The sequence below is a fragment of the Eptesicus fuscus genome, chromosome 6 (genome assembly GCF_027574615.1).
Source record: "Eptesicus fuscus isolate TK198812 chromosome 6, DD_ASM_mEF_20220401, whole genome shotgun sequence".
Taxonomy (NCBI): domain Eukaryota; kingdom Metazoa; phylum Chordata; class Mammalia; order Chiroptera; family Vespertilionidae; genus Eptesicus; species Eptesicus fuscus.
In genome coordinates this window covers 57,653,717-57,677,080 of record NC_072478.1, presented here as the reverse complement: position 1 = coordinate 57,677,080, position 23,364 = coordinate 57,653,717, and the positions used below count along the sequence as shown (strand labels likewise).

The 23,364-nt window shown below is 40.5% G+C and overlaps 1 protein-coding gene across 1 annotated transcript in view; it reads right to left on the bottom strand.

Moving 5' to 3' along the window:
• Positions 1-23,364, bottom strand: part of INPP4B (inositol polyphosphate-4-phosphatase type II B) — a 562,110-nt gene that overhangs the window by 183,709 nt on the left and 355,037 nt on the right. Inside the window, exon 8 of the mRNA XM_008143795.3 lies at positions 6,616-6,666. Coding sequence (XP_008142017.2) covers positions 6,616-6,666 — 51 coding nt within the window. The remainder of the gene's footprint in view (positions 1-6,615; positions 6,667-23,364) is intronic.

Genomic DNA, 23,364 nt, shown 5'->3' with positions numbered 1-23,364 from the left:
TTCAGAGGAAAGTGTGCAATTATTCCAAGCATAAAAGGCTGCGTCTACACCGAGTAATTGTTGATAACAAGAAAGGAAAGCTTCTGGTCCAAACTTTTCTCCCTCTTTTCCAAGTTCTAACCTAGAAGAAGTGTTCCAAAAGGCTTCAAGGCAAACATTTGAAATGAACTCAGTTTTTAAGTTAGAGATGCTTATATGTTAGGGATGATAAACCCAATTCATTAACTTGAAACTCAAAGAAATGGTTTAGACACTGAGTCACCAAAGCCAGAAGCATATGATGCTAAATTGTTAGGTGGAGACTGTTAGGTGAAAACAGAGGGCTTGTGAAAATACTGGGTCACGGAGGGATGAAATGAGAGTGAACCGAGGCACAGAAGGATGTCCAAGAGCCGTGTGAACAAAGCCTGAAGAAATGTAGGGCAGAGCGAGCCCACGAGAGATCAGCTGAACAGAAGCACTTATGTGACTTCATCAGAGATACCAAGCACAACATCCTACATACAAGAGCATAAGACTCTGCTATTCCTGGTTCCTTGTCCTGCTGAGTTTTTCTTTATTAGCACTTATCACAACACACACACGCACACACCTGCTTATTCTGTACCCCCCAAATAAGTGAGATTTGAGGCTTCTCAAGGAGCTTTATTCTGTTTTCTGAAAGCCCCCCCACAATCTAGCATACAGTAGGCATGTGATAAATATTTACTGACAATGAATAAATGAATGAATGAATGAGATAGGCAGAGCTTCAAGTAAGTTATTTTATTAGATAGAAGAGAAATGCTCTTTCTGCAGATATTTATAAACTACTATAATTCACTGAAATGTGAGAAATCAAAACAATGTTATTGTGCAGATTGTATGCTGTTGTAGTAAATTTTATTTAACATTTTGTATTTTAAAGAGGTTTCACTTTCTTTTTCACTGATAATCAGCGTCTTTCATTTACATTACACTTCTCACTTATTATCCTTTCTCAAAGAAGACTTTTAACTGATCAGAAACTTCATAATACCTCAGCATTTGCCTTTTGAGATTCTGAAGATACAAAGCATTTTGGAATAAATTAAAAACTACACATGTCATGAATTGTTACTGTGGTCTCTTCAGCAAGAAAAAGAGCAAATGCCCCAGACGGGAATGCAGCAAGGAGACAGGTGGAGTGGCTATTTCCAGACATGGGCAACAGACACGCCACGAGGCACAGCTGCAAGTAGAGATTGTGACCATAAGCCACTGCCTGTCTCTCCTGTCCACCAGACCGGGAGCTGCTGTGCAAGCAGGACCCTGGCTTGACCATCTTTGAGTCAAGCCCAGCACCTGGAACATAGGGGCTGCACCGGGAGTGCCTGCAATGTGCCAAGAATGCCCGTTAGTCAGTCTTCCATCACAACTGTCAGCCACATGCCTAATCTCAACGGATAATAAAGAGATCTTACAGAAATAACACAACATGTTAAAAACCAATCTGGGGAAAAGGCATCCTAGCATTACATTATAAAAATGTACCAAACCAGAGGACGTGTCATTTAGGTATAAACGCTACCATATTTATTTTAAAAATAACTATCCTGGGACTACATATTGCATAAAATGCATGAATGAAACCCCAAAATTTCATGACAATGTATAATTGTTTCACATTGCAACACCAACAATGGCATTGCCTGCCTATACGTTTATTTTCTAGAAGGTTTTTATGTACTAGTTTTACTTCAAAATAAATAAAACTAGGTTCCTCTGCACCTGCCCCCTCCCCCGAAAGAAATGGAAAACACATCATTCATTCCATGAATATTCATTCGTCTCCGGTAAAAGAATGAATTAGAGGGAAAAGTCTTTATTTTTGAAACCTGAATTACCATGAGGGGAAATAGCAGACAAAGAATGTAAAATAAATAATTTTTTAACCCGATGTAAAAGAATAACACTATAAAACTATTTCATCTTTGCTGTTACTGTAATCATAATCATAAATTATTTTAATTTTTTAATATTTCAAGTTGAACTCAAGGAACAATGATTTCCATCTCTCCATCAGTGCTATTTCTAAAATTCTCACCTTAAAGGTTTTTAAACTGGAAGCTCTAATATCAGGGGGACATTAAAAAGACAAACAAAGCATGTCAGCCTCACTAGAGCTGGAGCTCAGAGGTCTGAAGTGTAGTCCTAAAGCAATCATTCTGTTTCAAACGGAAACCAGGCAACTCCATCATCCGCCCAGGCCCTGGGTGGGCTGTCCACTGACGGCACCGCCAGCCCTTGTTTTTCTGTCTTCTCTTTTACAAACCTGCGCTCCTGGACAAGTTACTCCACCACTCTAGGCCTTAGTTTCTGTATGAAAAAGGTGCATATGATCATTGTGTATCTCTCTCTCTCTCTCTCTCTCTCTCTCTCTCTCTCTCTCAAACACACAACACACACACACACACACACACACACACATACACACACACACCTGCTTATTCTGTACCCCCAAAATAAGTGAGATTTGAGGCTCCTCAAGGAGCTTTATTCTGTTTCTCATAGTCATTGTCTTGGATTGGAGTCGGAGCTATCCAGGAAAAAAGCACTTAGTACGCTGCTCAGAAAGAGGAGCATTCCATAATATCAGCTGTCACAGTGATTAAGACAATACACTCAAGCCCTGGCCGGGTTGCTCCATTGGTTGAAGCATGATCCTGTGCACCCAAAGGTTGGAGACTCGATCCCCAGTAGAGGTGCATTTGGAGGCAATCAATTGATGTTTCCCTCTCATATCAATGGTTTGTTTCTCTCTCTCTCTCTCTCTCTCTCTCTCTCTCTCTCTGCCTCTCTCTAAATAAATAAATAAATAAATAAATAAATAAATGAACATATCCTCAGATGAGGATTTAATATAATAATAATACACTCAAAAGTCAGATGACTTAAAAGTGTTTTAAGTCTACTTTAAATACTTTTTGGAAAAGTCAGAGTATTTAAAAATATACACATATATTTTCTCATATAGTCTATGAGAAATTCCTGCAATAAAACACACACACACACACACACACACACACACACATACATATATATGTTTAAAAATAAACAATAGGTTCAGAAAAAATATAAATTAAAAGAAATACTAGATTACAAGTGCAAAAAACAACAACAACAACACACAACAAAAAGTTTGTATGGTCCTATACAATTACTGTTGTTGCATGTTACCTATGATTCCATATAGCTCAAACTTTTGTCAGATCATGTGGAATGTTCAGCCGTGCCCAAGAAATGTCCACCTGGAATCAAATGATGTCAGGGTTTGTGAAGACACTGCCAGTTTGCAAGGGAAGAAACTGGGGCCCAGAGGAGTTAACTGCTTACACCTGGTCACAGGCCAATTCGAGTTCAGGCTTCCTGCTTTTTGGTCCAGCATTCTTCCACCTCCATCACACTAGGCCTCATTTCTAAGACAGGTGGCAATGCCCTTCCTTCTGACAGCACTCTGCCTTCACTGCACGCAGCTCTGACCTTTCTAGCCCACTCATGTCAGGGCAATGATCGCTCTGGTCAAAGCACCCAAAGCAGATGATCATTAAATGGCTTCATGCACGATTTCAATCACTCACTTGGCTGGAGTGTGTGATATCAAGTGGAGGAAAAAAGGAAGGCACCTGTCTCAATCCATGGCTCCTCTCCACAGGGACTGTACAAGTAAGCAGTTTATCTCACCAGCCTTTGCAGGGACTCTGAGCAAGTCACAGATCCTGGATGCTCAGTGGGGTTGTACACCCCCCTGGAGCAGGTCCTCAATGGTCCCTTGGTCGAGCACTACTATATAAGGAGGTAGAGGATATACAACCTCATACACATGGCCATGAGCTGGGAAAACCTCCATCAGGTACATTCATCTAACTAAGCCTTTATCCAGAGTACAGGCCTCCTTTATACTGTAATTTGCATGGAATCTCCCAAGATTTTCCAAATACTGTCTAGAGCTGCACAATCCAATGTGTAGCCACCGGCTTGAGCCCTAGCTTGAGCCGTAGCTCTAAATTAAGATGTGCTCTAAGGGTGAAATGCACATCAAATTTATAAGATGTGGCATGAAAAAAAAAGAAGTGTGATAAATAATTTATTAATAATTAATTATATTGATTACTAGAGGCCCGATGCATGAAATTCATGCACGGGGGAGGGGGTGACCCTCAGCCCAGCCTGCACCCTCTCCAATCTGGGACCCCTCGAGGGATGTTTGACTGCCTGTTCACAGGGATCGGGCCATGGGGGTGTGGCCAGCATGGGTGAAGGGCTTAGGGCTGTTTACAGGTTGGCCACAGCCCCCTCAGGGTGGGGGGTCCTGCTGGGGTGCCTGGCCAGCCTGGGTGAAGGGCTGATGGCTGTTTGCAGGCTGGACACACGCCCTGGCGACCCAAGCTCCCAGCCCCTCCTTTTTTTTTTTTTCCTTTAGCACCTCCTTGAGTGGAGGCCAGGGCCAGCTGGAAGCAGGTATCTGGGATTTATTTATCTTCTATAATTGAAACTTTGTAGCCTTGAGCAGAAGCCAGGGCTGGCCAGGGTGGGCGGGAAGCTTGGCTTCCTCCATCACCGGGGACAACCCAAGCCTCCTGCTCGCTCCAGCTATATGGCCGCTGCCATCTTTGTTGGGTTAATTTGCATACTCGCTCCTGATTGGCTGGTGGGTGTAGCAGAGTGATGGTCAATTTGCATGTTTCTCTTTTATTAATGTAGATATTTTTGAAATTATAATATTTTGCAGATAGTATTAAAATTAATCTCACCGGGTTTTGTTTTTTGTTTTGTTTTTTGTGTGTTTTGTTTTTACTTTTTTAAAAGCCTGGGCTCCTAGGAAGTTTAAAATTACATTTATGGTACACATTATATTTCTTTGAATAGGGCTAGCTTAGAGTTTAAATGGGTACAGCAATAATACTTTGACCTATTCTTATAAAACTACATACAGGAACTGTGGTGTAAGTTTTCAAAGATCTCTGAAGAGCTGACGGCGACATTATGAGGTTGATACACAACATCTTCCCTCACATAACCTACAAGACAGGTCCTTTTTCAGAGCCCGGGTATTTTTTTCACTGTCAAGCCTAATAGTTACGGTTACATGGTTTCCCAGCCGACAGGAATGGAAAGTGGATACATGACCTATTCACACTGAAAGAAAGCATCCCACCTATGTTTGTGCTCACAAGAGGGCCAGCATTTCAATCATCTGCCACGCAGAGTACTCTGATAGCCAGCGTTGACCTGAGAAACATCAGAGCCAGCAGAAAGGGACCCTCACCCTCACCGTGGACAAGCACAGAGGAACTTGTCCCCTTGCCTCTCCCCTCACCACAGCATGAGCAACAAGAGCAGGAAAGGGTAGGACATGCGTGAGTATCAGACTATGCTCGCCCCCCACCACAGGCTGCCAGAGGCACAGAGATGTCCAGCCTGCAGTGGAAAACTGTGTCAGGAGAGGACAGAAGAAAATACTTTAAAATCAGAGAAGAGATTCAAGTCTTATAATGAATAAGATGTGTTCCAAGAACCTGAATGAGGAAAAAAAAAAAAAATAGTAGGGAAAGTCATACAATTAGGTCAAGATAGCAATAAAGCTTCAAGCAAGGGGGATGTAACACACAGTAGTTGGGGGAGGAGGTGGACAGTAAGAGGGGGGAAAAATTAAACCACCTCATCTTGAGCCTCAGAAATAAATGGACTTCCTTATAAAATAATTATCAACATTTTAATAGTTACAAATTTCAAAAGGCCTTACACTTGATGAAGGACAAGTAAAGGGGTGATAACAGTGCGCAGTGGAGGCCCTAGCTTGAAGGAGGGCGTCTGGGGTGGACATAAACAAAAGGTGTCTGACCTCAGCCCAGATCAGGGAGGGAGACAAGTGCCTGAGCAATGAAGGCCTGAGGCTGGGAAGAACTTGCTAGTCCCATTGGATAAGTTAAAACGAAGGCCCTGTAGTCTGGGCACAGAGACTGGTAGTGAAAGTGAGAGCAGCCCAAGAGGTGAAGCAGAAAACAAAGCACAGAGATGCTCTTGAGTCAGAGGTATTCACCCAGTGCCCAGGAAGAAACAAGAAGCTTGTGTGAGGCATGAGAGAGCACCAATACCCTTCTCCTTCTACCCTACCAGATTCAGAGATGGCTGGCATTCTTCCCGGTCATATTTTTGGAGGGCTGCCTTGGCAGGTTCAGGTGGCATGTTTTGACATGTTTAAGCAGCAAGAAACAGAAAGCATCACAGTCCTGTGGCTGGTTGGTTCTCTGCCTCCTTCCTGAGGAGGTAGAACTCACATCTACAATTTCCCCAGCCTCCCGGTGGTCTAGGAGTGTTAGCTGGGAATTGCATCTCAGTTACCTGCAGGGCAATTTCTAGACTCCTCTCTAGCCAGCTGCCCTAAATACCGACTCAATGGAGGATTATTTTCAGAAGATAAGAAATGTATTCCATGCAACTCAGCAAATATGTGCCAGAGCTTCCTCATATACTCACACCCTGTTAATTTAACTCAATTTCATTTGTCAGCCACTAGGCAGGAAGCCAAGGAAAACCCAAATCATAAACTTCGAAGTGATGTGTGTGCCTTTTGGAAACAAAAGAAACACTTACCCCAACCTCTGGCAGGGTATCCTTATGTTCAGGCAGGACACTGGTTCGAACCTATGGAGAAAAACAAGCATTTTCTAGGTGATTCTGGAGTAGAAACCAGTGTAGAAGCTTCACAGGTGCTGGCTTTTACTTTGCTTCGTCTGACGTCAGTCCAGACGCTCTGGTTAATCATTGCTGAAGTACCTGTGTACAACCCCCACTGCAGAGCAAGGAAGCTGTCCTTTTATAGCTCCCAGCTTTCCTAATGTTCGCGAGTACACAGAGCTGCCTGGATCCTCACCCACCACCACCTGTCAAACACAGAGATATCTGGCCTGTACGTGAATCACTTTTAATTTCCATAAAAAGCAACCCCTCATTCAATATTCCAGGGAAATGATAGAACTGGTGTAGAGGAAGTTATTCATATATGCTCAATCGATAGTTATTCTCTGAATGAGCACCCAAACCCACAGTTCTTATAAGTTAACCCTCGCACTCGAGAATTCTGGGCCAAACTGTCAGATACCATTATCTAGATTCACTTGAAAACGAATTCTCAATTGGGGGAGAGGGAAACAGTGTAAAATAATTAGTCATCTGGGTAGGCTTTTCACAAGTTGGAAAAGCATTCCAAGTGAAATATCAACACCTTAGATAATAAGTGTGAAAAGTGTCCCAAGTGAACTATCAGCATCTTAGATAATAAGTAGACACCAGTTTTCTGCTGAGCGGTCATGCTTTGCTTAGCCTGGCTGGGCATTAGAATTACTGGGGACCTTTTCAAACTTTGGTGATCTATCCTGCTCTCAGACATGGACTTTATTTTTTTTTAATCAGTACAGAGGTCTTTTATTTTTTTACACTTGTCATGCCATGAATTCATAGGGAATGGGCTCCCGCAGCTCAGGCTCCTTTCCATTGGTTCTCTGGGTGGAGCAGGCAGGCACTTCAGTTGAACCCAGGTACCTTTCAGTTTGGCTTCCTTCTTCTTCTGATCACGTTCCTTCGCACGTTTCAGGAGGGTATCGCGACTCTTAGAGTGCTTACTATGCTGAATCCATACATTAATTCTCTTGGCAAGAATCTTGCCCTTGTGTGTTCACAACAATGCCCACTGCATGCTGGGTGACACTGTAGACTCTTCCGGTTTTGCCACGGGAACAGTTGTGGGGCCTTCCATTTCGAGCAGTGCCCATTCCCTTGATGTCCACAATATCACCTTTCTTACAGATCCGCATGTACGCGGCCGAAGGAACAACTCAGAAAGGCCTAGAGAACACAGAGCGGGTGCCTCCCCTCTTTCCCTTTGTGTTAGTCATTTTGGCAAATTAATGGAAGATAGTGGTTCCAGCCGAAAAGCCAGATGTGGATTTTAATGTTAAGTGGCTGAGTCTACGGTTCTCTATGTCAGCAAAAGAATGTTCAGCCTAAGAAACGGTTTTATAAGAGTTCATCTGATCCCGACTGATGACAACTGCCGGGAAGCAAAATCTCAACGGACTGAGAAACTGCTCCAGAGAATGGCAGTTTTGCAGCTTATTTTATACATTAGAATCAAAGGAAGAGACATAAGGAGGGTCACATGAAATCTATTGGTGGTAGATTAAGGGGGCAGGAGAAAGCAAAGCGAGAACTCTCTGGGATTGGATAAAAAGCAAGAGGGAGAGACACTTCTTTGATAGTGTTGAGTGCAGGATGGTTAACATTTACAGCTCTCAGAGAGGATATACAGGGGATAAGATTACAATGTGGTGTCCTGCCCTGCGGCCCCTGGTTGTACCTTTGCTGGGGATAGAAAAGAAAATGACTCAGACACTTCAAAGGTATGTTAACTTAGACTCTCAAAAACAAAGACAATGTCAAAAGTAAAGGTTGACCCGTGCCAGGGAAGTTAAAGGCCCAGGAAGTGGCTACCACTGTGACCCGCTTTCAGTCAGGAATTTCTACCTGCGGGCTTCCCTGCGTGGTCATGTTGGGACTCTGGGTTTGAAAAGCCACAGTGCAGGACTCGCAGGTTTACTGTGTGGCCTCTTTTTCGTCCACATCTACTTAAGACAAAAATGTTTCAAATGAAAAGAAATCATGACTACCTTTCTCACTTAAGAAAAGGCTGGTAAAAAGCAGGAGGAAACATAAAGCCTAAATTTAACATTATTTCAGTTGAAGTAAGGATGAGATAAACAAGGTAATTTTGTGAGCCAATGTCAGCCCAATAAATTCCATTAAAGTAAATAAATACAGATCTACGAGTGCATATTAGCACACTCTGTTAAACTGGAGAGCAGAGGGTTGGGAGGGCTGATGGAACAGAGGGACCCAGGACACCTGGACCAACGCTATAGGGGTCATTTTAACAAAATTCCTCCAGAGAGACAGTATTGCCGATCACATTGCTTTTCAAATCCTTTCACCCCTGACATGCCTGACCCTGCAAGGTCAATGTTCCCTGGTTGAAGGGATGTGTAAAATGACCCTCCTAATGTCCAAACATGTGAACCAGCTCCTAATGGCCTACTCATCTTTACCATGGTTTCCAGTTCCTTGGAAAAAGCCTCAGGCCGTGGTGAAACAGTCCATTTTAACTTCCAGCTTAGCACTCTTTCTCTGCTTCTTTATGACACATCCAGCTCTATCGTGGGCACAATTTGTCAGTCATTATGACACAAAATTGTTCACCAGAGCACAAAATAAATGACAAGAGAGATGGACCAGAGTAAACAACACAATTTGCAGAACACACTCGATTTCATGAAGATTTCATGACGCAGCGCTCACTGGAGAAGAGCATTAGCAGTTTGGTAGCTGCATCAGTGTTCTTTAGTTCACAATGTTCAGCTGCACTATTCAGCCTCATTAGAGGGAAATCATTAGCTGGCCTCAAAGGATGAGGAAACTACATATTAATAGTGGCCTGTAGTGGACCATACAGTGTGTATGTGCATATGGTGTCTTTCACTCTCCCCCACCCTCTTTCTCTCTCTCTCCATATATACACTCTGAGATATATATCAGAATGGACTATATAGGTAGTAGATAAATATTCACACACATGCAACTCATTTTTTTGCATGTGTATATTTATGCATCATTTAAAAAATATTTTAACACTCAAATATCATTATCCAAAGGTATATGCTTGAATTTAGAAATAAAGTGAGAAAGTCAGAAGCTGGTGAGGGTCAACATATGCAGAAATGCATAAACTACGTGATATATAATGTTGGACAAGTTGGATTAATAGTAAAAATTCCTGCAACATAGTCATTAAACTCCAAAATTTATATTGATTTTATCAGAACACTTATTCCTTGTAAATATAAATAAACTAGAGAAACAAGATTCTCAATCCAAATTTGTGCACAATTTAAAAAAATCTAAAGATATCCATAGACAAGATTGCCATATCCAACATGTGTGTGAAACTGTGTTACTTTACTCAATAGAGGCACTTTTGAAAAGTACACATATGTCACATTTTCCTAAATTGAGTTATGTTTACCAGTAAATCACTGATTTAGAGTTTCTAATTTTGAGAAATTAAAAGATAAAACTTGTAAACCAATTTTAAATTCTATAAAGTCAGATTTTCATATGAAACATTTATTTATATTAGTATGTATGTATATTTCTAAAACATTTATATTTAAGGCCAACACTACTGATATCATGACACATAGGTTACACATCAATGATGCATTTCTTTTTTTATTGATTTCAGAGAGGAAGGGAGAGGAAGAGAGAGATAGAAACATCAGTGATGTTAGAGAATCACCGATCAGCTGCCTCCTGCATGCCCCACACTGGCTTGATGTCCACAACCCAGGCATATGGCCTGACCAGGAACCAAACCCATGACTTCCTGGCTCCTAAGTTGATGCTCAACTACTGAGCCACGCCAGCCAGGCCAATGATACATTTCTTATGTAGTATATACCCCTCATTACAGTGAACTCAAACTAGGTGGCCAGCACCGAGTTTGCTAGTGAATAAGGTCCCATTTGGGATTTCAGAGTCTAGTGGGTGAGGCAAGTGTATGAATAATCCAGTACAATGTAATAAAGGCTATACTGGAAATGTGAGCATTTTCCTGTGCGCATCCAGAGAGAGTAGTAACTAATTCAGACTGTGAGTGTCAGGAGAGGTTTCACAAAAGCGGTGGTGTGGGTTCTGAAGGATGACTGGGAGTTTTAGGCAATGAAGGATATGACAAAGCAAGCCAGATGCTATATAAAAGGCATGCATCATAGAGTTATAAAAGCCCGTTTGTGGTTGAGAAAGAGTGGGTATTCCTTGATGCTTATAACATGGGGACCTTCATGAAAGGGGCAAGAGGTAAAAATACTCGAGGAGACAGGTTGGGATCATTTGCTATAAAGGGCCATCTATCAAGGAGCTTTATGCAATTTATAGGCAACAAGAAATCAGGGAAGACATTTGGGTAGAGGAGTGATATGATCAGAGCCTTGAATTATCCCAACTCTGCACCCAGTCACGCTGGGAGAATTATTTAACCTCTTTATGCCAGCTGTCTTTTACCTGGATGTCAGTTATCTTTAACATGGAATCAGTTGTCTTTTTCATCTTTATAGGACTTAGGAGAATACCTGATACAGAGGAAGAGAAGAAGTAGTGAGGGAGATAGGAGATGAGGAAGGAAGGGAGAAAAATAAAGGAGAAGAGAAGAAGAAAGAAGGGAGGAAGACTGAAAGACAGGGAGATAGATAAGGAGGGAGAAATATTTCACTGGGGGGAAATATTTAAGCAAAGGACAGATTTAGAAGAGACTTCTTGATGAGGAAGAGATGAAGCAATGGTTGTCACTGTAGCATTTGGAATTTTTCAGTTCATGGGTAACATCAAGCCTCCTGAGATTTACTGACCTTCCTCAAGAATTAATTTTCCCTTTTTTGGTCTTGTTACCAGTTCTTGTCCATGTTTGTCTTCACTATACCCCTCCCCGGCCCTCCTCAGAACATAAGAATGTTTGTCTGACTACACATTTAAAAATTGTATAACTTCCTTTAGTCTAGACTTTTATGATATCAAATAAAGCAAGACAGAATAATTAATAGGAGTGATCATGTAGAAGATTATATATTCCATCTTGAATATGTCACCAGGTTCATGTAAAACACATTCATTTCTTTCTCTATCAACTTCTTAAGCAAAATCCTACATACTAAATTTACCTTGAAAAAAGAAAAATCAAAAGGTAGCATATAGTGAGTTTATACTCACTGTTTCATCAAATCCCTGCAGACTGGGTCATAAACTTTAATTGTTCCCAAGCAGGAGGCTGCTTGGACTACCACAGTGGCTGAATATAGCACTACTCCAATGCTCAAATCCATGGAGAATTCTCTAAACTAGTCAACCTTGTTACAAACAGCATGGGCACTACTCCCCTGAGGGTGGGAGGAGGGTGAGGATGGCAGTGCTTTTCACAGTAACTATGAATGAGGCAGTGCCACTGCCTCAACTGCCAGGACATCATTGGGTCCCTAGATCAAGGCAGAGAAAGATATGCTGCCTTGCCTCTGTGTAGTAGTGTCTGTGCCCTGGTCTCATGCAAATACATCTCCTCATTGGTCGGTGAGGAAAGAGAAATCTTCCCCTGATCATTCAACTGGAGGGCAGAGCAGAAGATATTGGCAATAGTGGGACATAGAGAGCCCAGATGCTGTTCTTAGACTATTGTCACATCTGGTAAGGTCTCTGATAATGAATATGTCATTGAAACACATCATTTTTTACTAATTAAAATGTTACTCTAATTCTCTATGTATCTCAAATTAGAATGCATAATATCACATTTACTGGGTATGAACACATAACTGCCTTAATATTCAAACACATAAAAACCTGAAAAGTTTATCCACTTTTCATAGTAGGAATAGGTTGCTTAGTCAATACTTTATTTCCTTATACTGAGAGATAGCCAAAAATATTTTTTTAAAAGGTTAACAGAATCTCAATGCTGGAAGAGGTCTTGGATATTATCAGACAATGTTTCTTAAATGTCCCTGTGTATACTCAACACCTACTGGTCTGCAGTTGGTCAGAAACTTGTAAAAATACAGAATATCAGGCTTACTCCAAACCTACTGATCAGACTCTTCATTTTAACGAGGTTCCCAAGTAAATCATATGCACATTAAAGTTTGAGAAAGTATGACATAGAAGAGAGTTTATGAGTGAAATAAGTCACAGATGAGAATGGTAGATAGTCATTTGCACATAAACATGAGTGGGATAAGGAATGGGGTTTAGTCGTCTGGTTATGAAGGTGTTTAGTAATTTTTTTCAATGTCAGGCATCTGTAAAAGCTCCAGATAATATTTTCGATCAGTGATGCCCTTTCCTTTGTTATACAAATGAAAGGGATTGCTCTGGTCATGAAATCATTGATTGATTTGGGTCAGAGCTCGGCTGGAATTTTGGTAAAACCCTATGTTAAAGGCTAATTCTCCACCTCCATAGACCCTCCACATCCCAAATTCATATGTTGAAGCCCTAGACACCAATATCTCAGAATGTGACTGCATTTGGAGATAATGTGATTAAGTTAAAATGAGGCTTTAGAGTGGGACCCTAATGTAATAGGGTAGGACATAGAGACACCAGTGATGCAAACACAAAGGAATGACTACATGAAGTGACTCATGAGGGTGGTCACCTGCAAGCAAAGGAGAGAGGCCTCAGAAGAACTCATCCCTGCCAGTACCTTGATCTTGGACTTCAAGACTCCAGAAGTGTGACAAAATAAATTTCTATTGCTTACACCACCCAGTCTGTGGCATTTTGTGACAGGAGCCCCAGCAAACTTAGAAATTCAGACTATCGTTGTTGTAGGGTATGGCTTTCTGGGACTTTCAACCGAGAGCACAGCTCTTCTTTGCTCTTCAACCCTGAAAGAGTGCCGGATATTCTCAGAAGTCTCAGAGCAGTCTTCTGCACTGTACCCCATACGGCTTGAAAATCTGGCAAAGGTTTTTATAGGCAGATGAGCTGTGAGTTGGAGTTCCCTGTAGTCTCCATATTTGTCACTTCAACTTCACATAAAAACAAAAATCTCCGATGGCTTCTCTGTGTTTAGCTGCGACCTTGTGTTTATAAAGCCCTGATACTCTGACTTCTGCTCAAGGGAGAATCTGTAAATGCCCTCAGGTGAGAAATGGCCTGTTAGTGCCCAGTATCAATTTGGCAGCCATTCTTAGGACTTTGTCTCTCGCTTGTTTTCTGCGGTCCCTGGTTTCCTAAGCACTGTGAAACAGCGGGAGGTTTCCCTCAGCTTTTTATAGGCATTTGGCCTGGTTCTTTAGCACCCTCCCTGCAAAGCTCTGAGTTCAGAAAGCCTCTTCTGAGAACAAATGACATTGACCTGAGGCACCTGAAGTCATGATTTCTCATTTAATTCAACTAACTGCTTGAAAACTGCTGATTCTCTCTCTGAGCAGCAATAGCCCTGTGTCCATGCAAAGGCCTCTTCTTCAGCCTGTTCTTATTAATCAGCAAATGCCACAGAGGAAAATCCGCAGGCTCCTGATAGCTCAACTCCCAAAGAACTCCTTTCTCTAGAATTTTAGTTCATCTCATAATTATTTTCACAGCTTGATGATGTTTTCCAAACATGATTTCTATAACATGTCTGGCTTGTTTATAGCTTGTTGTCAGAGGGCTCATGGCTTGTCCCACCCCCCACATTTGACCCGAAGTAAATTTTTTAATATATGAAAGCTATTGGAAAGATAAGAAATCTTCCAAATGTGCTTGAGAGATGAAAAGTAATAATTAACAGAGCATACTGAAATATGATCAGAGAAGGAGAAAGTCCCATTATATGTTGGTCTGCCAATTGAGGAAAGTCTTCGATAAACCAGTTACAAATGCATAACTGCAGGGAGTTCTCTTAGTTAAAACAGGGTTTCCCCTAAAAGCTGAGCACTGTCCAGAAATAATCCAATAATTATTTAGTATGGCACGCTGTTTGGGTCTTTATTAAGTAAGTGTGATTATCTTTCACATGTCAAAACATATCATTCAAAATTATGTACACAAGAACATTCTATAGACTTTCAGCCACAAAGAGATAACAGGAAGACAAATATAAGCACAGTTTTAGGTTGGATGCATCTAATCTTAGAGGTTTTCCATTTCTCTAAGGCAGTGATGTTCGCATCACATCTCTCTGGTCACATGGGTCCCTTTATGCTTAATTAGCTGCTCTTAAAGACTTCTAATTTTGTGATATGAATGCGCCATTATACTCAATTCCACCAATCATACAGGAGTCATGTGGTTCTTTAGGTTAATGGTGACTGCAAATGCAGCTCCAGAGGCACATAACTCTGAGTATCCCTGCCATTACCCACATTTTATTCCCTTTCCCTTTCCAACTATTACCGAGATCTATTACAGGCAGTTGAAAAATGACCGAAACAGCAAAAAATACCTTTAGACATTCCCTTCCATTGTCAGAAGATCTCTGAAAGATAAAGGCTCTGCTAAAACAAGAGGTACTGACACTGAGGTCTGGTTTTCATGGAAGTCGAAGAGGTCTCCCTGCCACTGTACTGAGAGTTTAGTTTATGCCCTGCCTTTCCAACACGTGAGTTCCGCGCCTTCCTGAAAGGGACACTGGGCTGAGGAAGGCAGCCTTGTTCAGACCCCATCAGGTTGCTTGCTCTGCGTGTACAAGCCAAGGCCTGTCCTGGACACTCACCTAAAGCCAGAAAGACGAAGCTCTAAAGAGCTGCACAATTCAAGACCACAGACTTAAGTGTTAAGAGATGTTCAGGTATTTTTAACAATGAAAATAAAGAACAAAGGAGCTCTTTGCACTGCAAAAGCTCTGTGAACTGATACTTTGCTGAACTGTTCATTATAAGTTGAGTATTCTATTCCTGTTGACTTCCAAAGCCCCACCTGAGGAAATTATTAACATGTGACATATATACAGGGTTCAATTCAAATGTGGTACATGTGTATGAACAGTTTTTTTGTCAGGTCAAATCTCCATTACTGCTTCCATCTCCCTTCCCCCCCTTCTCCACTATCCCCATGTACAAGCATAAGTGGGCCATTATTCAGAAAAGTGGAAAGAGAGTCACAGGATTTGATCCCTTGATCCCAACACTAGACCTGGACTAAGTATGTACTAGCCCAGAAGAAAATAATATAAAGTTTATAATAAATAATGATAACAGAGTCAAATTTCCATGACCTATGGGTTATTTCATAAATACACATATTTATATTTTCACTTGTTACTGTGGAATTAATGTTTTGCCCATTTTACAGATGAGGAAACTCAGTCTCAGAAAACTGGCGTCATTTGCTTGGACCCCTTCAACAGCAGGCTGTAGATAGACATTACAGGGTGTGCTTCCAAAGTCTGAGCCTATCCACAGCAGTGCCCTTCCTGAGCCCAGACTGATGGCGATTTTAATTGTCTTCCTTCAGGCAGCTTCATGAGAGTTTTAAAAACCAAACATCTAATCGCCTCAAGGAATAGAAACACACACTATCACATTGCCAGACTAAAAACCACCATCCTTACGTAGTATCAGCCCTAAATTAAGACCACAGTCATGAGTTAATGAACAAGCTATTCATCAGAGAACAATAATATCAACACACACACACACACACACACACAGACACACACACACACACACACACATCTATTAATCTGATGCTCCCTGAAAGTCATTAGTCCCAACACTATAAGGTTAAATAATTCTATGTAGCTATAAAACAAAATTGTTGTGATATTACTCAGTGTTTTAAGAGATCATTTACAACCCAGAGTTTTGTAACCCCAGTCAAAAAAAGATCAATCACTAAGCCCTAGGTAAAGATCAATTGACTTATACAATCAATCCACAAAGTATATTTCTTATAAACTGAGGTAAAATAGTGTATATAGGTAGGCAAAGAGGAGAAGAGCTTTCAATGCAGCTGTCCAATGAAGTATTTGTCACCAGGCCAAGAGGCAGGGCTCTAGCAATATAGGCCCTATATTCTAATCACAATGGAAACTCAACTGCAATAGCTCTATTCTACTATCACACAAGTTTCTTTCTCTATGGAATTCTACCAACGTATCTGTATCAACTTGAACAAAGGGTCTCAATGTTGGCTGCACATGAGCATCACCTGGAGAAGCTTTAAAAATGCTGATGCTAGGGCCGCACTTGTTTATGTTCCTTTAATTGATGTGTTTCTAATCACTCAAAAAGACTGCATACAGAAGCAGACATGACAGTGCAGTCCTCCCATTAATCAGACAATAAAGAGACTTGCAAAAATATTAAACAGTGCCGCTCTCTCAGTATATAGTATATAAATTTCCTATACGTGTTTTTAGTTTTCCAAAATACACCAATTTTAAAAACACGTATTACTTCTGTTAACATATAATGGGTTTATTATTAGCTATTTTAAGTGAATTATCAGATGCTTTAAAATTCTCTTAGTTTTAATTTCTAATGTGGTAAACATCATAGTTTTTAAATTCCACACAAACAAAAGCCCTTCGGGATTCTTGATAATTGTTAAGAATGTAAAAGGGTCCGGAGATCAAAAGTTTGAGAAGCACTGCTATTGGTGATCCTCACATTTAGGATTTGTCTTTCATGTTTACTAGGTCAATCCTACTATTTTAAATATTGCAGAGTCTCTTTTAGAGATGAATGTCATGTTTACTCTATGCACCCACTAATCCCGCCTCTCTGAATCACGTGGTTCCCTGAACATGCCTTGCTCTCATCTCTCTCTATGCCTTTGCATATGTTGATGTGTCATTGTAAGTGCTAAGGTTATGGGTTGAGGAAGGAATAGTCACTTCATGGACTTACAGTCTAGCATCAGGAAGAGATTGTAAATAGCAAAAATGAAAGTAAATAGGGTAACCGAATAAAGTGTTAACACGAGTATTTTGCCTATATTGTTGAGAATGGTTTTCTCTGAGCAAGTGATTTGATTAAGACCTTCATAAAGAAAAGGAACCAGCTCAGGAAAAAAAAAATGACGGAATAGTATTTTAGGCCAAGACAATATCAAGTGCAAAGTCCCTGAGGTCAAAATGGCTGAAAACAGTGATTGAATTTAGGAGAAAGAAATGGACGATAGAGTCAAAGAGAGGCAGGGCTCTAGCAATATAGGCCCTATATTCTAATCACAATGGAAACTCTAGCAGAGTCTTGAGCCAAGAAGTGATGTGATCTTTTTCATGCTTTAAAAATATTACTCTGATTCTATATGGAGAACAGACTACAGAAGGTCAAGAGTAAAAAGAATGAACAATTTGAGTCATTTGCAAATTAGTTTTATTATCATGACTCTACTTTTTCTATAATCAAGGTCAAGCTAAATGCTTAGGTATTACAGAGATAATCATTGAGTAGCCTTGAGTCATTTACTGTTTCTGAATATTTATGGAAAACACTTTGATAATAACAGAGAAATAAAGTCATTATATAAATTTCTTGTATGTACAACTACATTAATCTATAAGGATAATAATGCTCAACTGGTCACAAGAATATTTGTGGATGAATAATTATCTAAATGCATTTAGTGATAAATAAAAAATGTTGTACTATTTATATCCTATTTATCTTATGGATATTAAGAAATAGAATAGCTATTGAAATACAAAAATATTAAAAAGAAGCATGGTATCTTAGAGCATGAGGGAACTCAATTCCCTGAAAAAAAAAAAAATCAGTAAGAAACTGAGTGATGACAATCTATCTATATAATAAAGGAATATGCAAATTAGCCAGGAAGCCATTATGTCACGACCAAACAGCAGGGACCTGAGGCTGCATGGCACCTGGCCGGGGCGAGGGACCTCAGGCTGTGCCCCCCGCCCGGCGGGGCTTGACAGGGGACCTCAGGCCACGCCCCCTGCCCCAGTGCCGGGCTAGGGGACTTCAGGCTGCACCCCCTGCCCAGAGGGGCTTGACAGGGGTGGAGCTGGCTGGGTCTGGGTCTCACCCAGTGGAGGTGGGGCCAGCCAGGTCTGGGTCTCCTGTGTTTTTGAAGTGCGTGCGGGTGGTGGGTGGGGACTTGACTCTGGGTCCCACAGCGCACCCCAGACTGACAGGAGGGAGATTTTCATATACATTTTAGTAATTATCTTTCATCTCTGACACTTCTATTATAGAGAAAGGGCAAATAGCAATATTAAAATATTTCCTCTAATTAATTCCCTTTTAATGTGCACAAATTTCATGCACCGGGCCACTAGTCTATAATAATAAAAGCATAATATGCTAATTAGACCGGACATCCTTCCTTCCAAACAAAGCCGCAGCAGGTGGGGGCTGAGGCAGAGGCAGCAGAGGCCTGTAGCCACCGTGGCAGGCGGGGGTCAAGGTCCTTGCACAAATTTCGTGCATCAGGCCTCTAGTAGAATTATAATTACTAAAGAAAGCCCTATGAATAAGATTGTTTAAGGATGGATTGAGCACTTTTGGCAGGCACATATGACAGCAGTATTTAGAAAATACCTTCATTCTTACATCTTTGCATCTGAACCATATCAGCAAGCAATGATCTGAAGACTCATGAATATCAAATAGTGATGCATGTTTGAAAGAATATAAAAGGGAAAAGCAGCACCTTTAATTGTCCAACCAAACCCTTTCTTTCCAGCACAAGAGACCACTTAACAGAGGTTCTGAACAGCATCTTTCCACTGGGCATAATTTTGCACGTCATTGGGCTCAACTTAAAATACACTTTGGAAATCCAACTCTGGGCTTTTTAAGTTAAGGTTGCGGAACATTCTACATCTGTACTGGACCACTAGCTGCCTATGAGATGGCTCTTTTATTTTCTATTTAAAGTTTTTCTGTCTGTTTTACAATGTAAACTGGCAGTCAGAACCAAGTACACACACACACACACACACACACACACACACACACACACACGTACACACTCACAAATGCATAGAAGTATTTGGCAAAAGAATTCAATTCCATTACACTATAACTAACAAATGCCAAAATATTCCTAGTCTCTCAAACCACTCAAAGTTTTTAAAATATATCTTCTTGGATGTCTAAACACTTTACTGTCTCAAGGAAACATCTGAAACCTAGAATCTTAACAAATTTCTTAAGAGTTGAAATATCTCTGTCATTTATAATGCATGTTTTATACTTAGAGTTTCTGCTTGGTATTTTTGCTGTCTTGGTGCCTAAAGTGGCAGGCAAAATTGGAGCTACTGAGTTCAGACATCTGAGAGGAAACTATTTCAAACCAGGTGCTCTAAGCAAAGTTCACTCAAAGAGGTAAGAGAAACAAGGGGCATTTTCATATATTCTCCTTATTCAAAGTTGTACTTTTACCTTTTGCACTTCTTTCTTTGATGCTGCCAGGAAGAAACTTTCAAACATTCTCAGATAGGGGTGCTCAGTATTGCACAGACAAGATGAGACGGCCATCAGGAAATGCAGAGAGTTTAATTATGCGGAGTGGGATTCTGCCTTCAAGGACAGTGGTGAGCAGGTTAATGTTTAAAACTGAGGATGGGGATGGGAGGGAAAGCTATGGTTGACAGAGTGGGCCAATTTCTGTGGTGTAAATACTCACACCCTGGCCCATTTCACTTGAGACAACTAACAGTCGAGTTGGGAGATGCACAATGCCAGCTCTCTGGGGCTAGTGGAAGCAGACTGCAGCACACCACCACGGGGCCAGGATGCGGAAGTCAGTACAGCAGAGGGCCTTCGGACCCAGACACGCTGATATCCAAGTGTATTGTGAGCCTAGCTGAGGCTAGCTCAGGCATCTATTTCAGGAAGAACTTAGGATAACACAATTCTATTCCCAACAGTAATTAAAAGTAAAACCACCTTTAGTCTCACATCTCAGGGGATAAGACCATCTCTCAAAAACCAATGATTTCTATTAATTTTAATCTCAGCAGAATTCAATTGTGTGTCCAAGAGGTGACCAGCACTATCTATTCCATCCGATTCCCAGTAGCTGCTGAGGAATTCTTTTCAAATCAATGGAAACTTTGACCATGGGAAAGATGCAGAAACACACTAAGAATCTGGCTCACCAGAGTTGGTCTCATGACATCTCTGGACTCCAGGGTCAGGTTTGAGTGCCCTGGCAGCGAGTACTGGATGTTTCAAAATTTTCTCTATCTTCAGAGTTTGTGATTATGGTCTTGACCATGTGACGCATCAATGTTTAGAAAAGTATTTTCACTCAATGCGCCGCAAAGCTGGAAAAAAACCGAGGTTGTCAGCATATCCCCTGGTCCATAAATAAACTTGCTCATAACCAGGACTTCTAAATTATTGTCTAAACTCTTAGGGAGTCTTCTACTGAGGAATTTTAAAGTTTTATTCAAACAAATTTCTTTAAAGGGAATTAACTATTCCTCATACTTTCATCTGATTAAGAAAAGCTCATTTTTAGAACAGTTGTTCTGTACAAGTTTTACTTCACGGTTTATTCCAAACTAAGCTACATGATATGATAGTCTGTGCTTATATGACCAGGTTTGAGACTTCAGACATTATTACATTAAAAAAAGTATGAAATTATAATGAGACTTTATTCTTGTTTATTTTCCTTCTTTTCTTCAAGTTAAGCATCAAGGTAAGTAAGCATAGCTAGACCTTACAGGTTTTGTAATAATAGGTTACTAGCATTCATAGACACATCCATACTCATAAAAAGAACAATGGAAGAGAAGAGTATTAAATGCTATTCTTAAAAAAAGAAAGAAATACTTCTCATGACATTGGGAAGTGGATATTTAAACTTATTAAACAGGGAGAAAAATAAAAACACATATAGGAAGGAAGTAAAAAAAAACAGGTAGGAAAAAAGATAGGGTCACATTCATCATCATGAAAACACACACTGGGTGCTCTATCCTTTATGCGTTAAGGGGTGCTGTGCTAGAGGAGACATTAGGAATGATTTAATCTAACACCTTAAAATTTGCAAAATATAATTTTTCCAGCTTTACTGAGGTATAATTGACAAATAAAAATTGTATGTGTTTCGGGTGTACAAAGTGATGATTTGATATACATACACATTGTGAAATGATTACCACATTCCAGCTAATTAACACTCCCATCCCCTCACATTAGCTACCATTATTTAGTGTGATGAGAGCACTTAAGATATACTGTCTTGACACCATTCAAGTATACAGTGCGGTACTGTTAATTATAGTCACCATGTTTTCATTAGATCCCCAGAACTTCATCCTATAAGTGCACGTGGGGATACCTTGACAAATGTTTCCCTGGTCTCACAATTAGCTCAGAACAGAGTAAGGCCTAGACTCAATGCTCTATTGTTTTCCTTTAAAAACGTATAAAACCACGTGCATGTATCTCTAAGAAAACCTCGAAACACAAGACAGAATACCATTTCAGGTACATCCTTATCACAGCTGTGAGGAGGGCACGTGGGCTTGTCTGATTGAATTAGCTGGGACCTTACATTTGATCTCTGTGCTCTTTGCCCTGAAACTCAGGCCCTTGGATCAGCAGCTTTGGGATCTCGTGGGTACTTGTTAGCAATGCAGACGCTTAGGTCCTGCCCCAGACTGCTGAGTGAGAATCTCAGGTGACCCTGAGGCAAGTGCATTAGGTTTGAGAAGCCTTGAAACAAAGGGCACATTCTTTCAAAATGAAGGATAGTTTGCTAAATGACCAAATCTTTCCTTTATATCCTTTACCTTTTTCAAATTCTATTTTGTAGAAATCAGGAGGATTGGAAAATAATAATATATTTTGTACAATTAGTTAAAATATATAAATATATATTTTATATGTTACATCAAATAGGGTTCTCATATATGAGAAGAAAGGAAGACTTGTTCATAAACACCATATAATTCAACAGCATAGCTTCATTGCATGATCTTTTACTAAATTCACATGGTTTTTGTTTGCTTTGTTTTGTTTCTAATAGATACTATATTAGGCAGTGCATGAACTGCTTCTAAATACTGAATGGGTAAATTATTTATGGTGCAACCCCACCTGTGACAAATACTCCTCTGAAACCCCTCTAGAATTCTGGTCTCTCAAGATCTCCCAAAGATGATGCCTATAACTCAAGCAGGCTCACTAATGCTCTGTCTTCTAATTCCTGGGAAAAATGCTGAAAAAAGTAAGTCTCTGTAGGGATCCAAGAATTTCCAAAGCCGCTGGAAGTTATAAAAAGAAAGGCATTTGTCCATTTCCATGGGAGCTTCTTCGCTTCTCCACTTTCTTTATTAATAGGAACTGAGATTTAACCTTCCAACAACAAAAACAAAAACTCGAGTGGACTGGTTCCTAACATTTGCTTGGGGTCCAGGTTGCTTCTCTTCCTGAGCTTCAGCTTCCAGCTTCGGGCCTGTTCTTTTTCTAGTCCAAACTACCTTGTGTTCACTTCTCACCATGTCTTACCTCAGCTGTCTTACTCTTTAGAATTAAGTCATTACTAGTAGAATTGATTTTCTTCCTCATAACCCCAAGTTTCCCAAGAATGCCTTAAGGATGTCTTTGCTTTCCATATGCCAGAAGGAGAGAAATACAGATGCAAATCTAATGGATATTTACTGTATAATCACACTTCCTGTTATGTTATTCATGTTTAAATTTTCAACCATGAAATGCAATCTGAAATTTAAAAACAGTGGCTTTCAACACCCTTGGGAGACATGCAGAGTCAATCATAAAACTGCAGAACATGAAGAATAGAGTCAATTGACTTTTAAAAAATCGT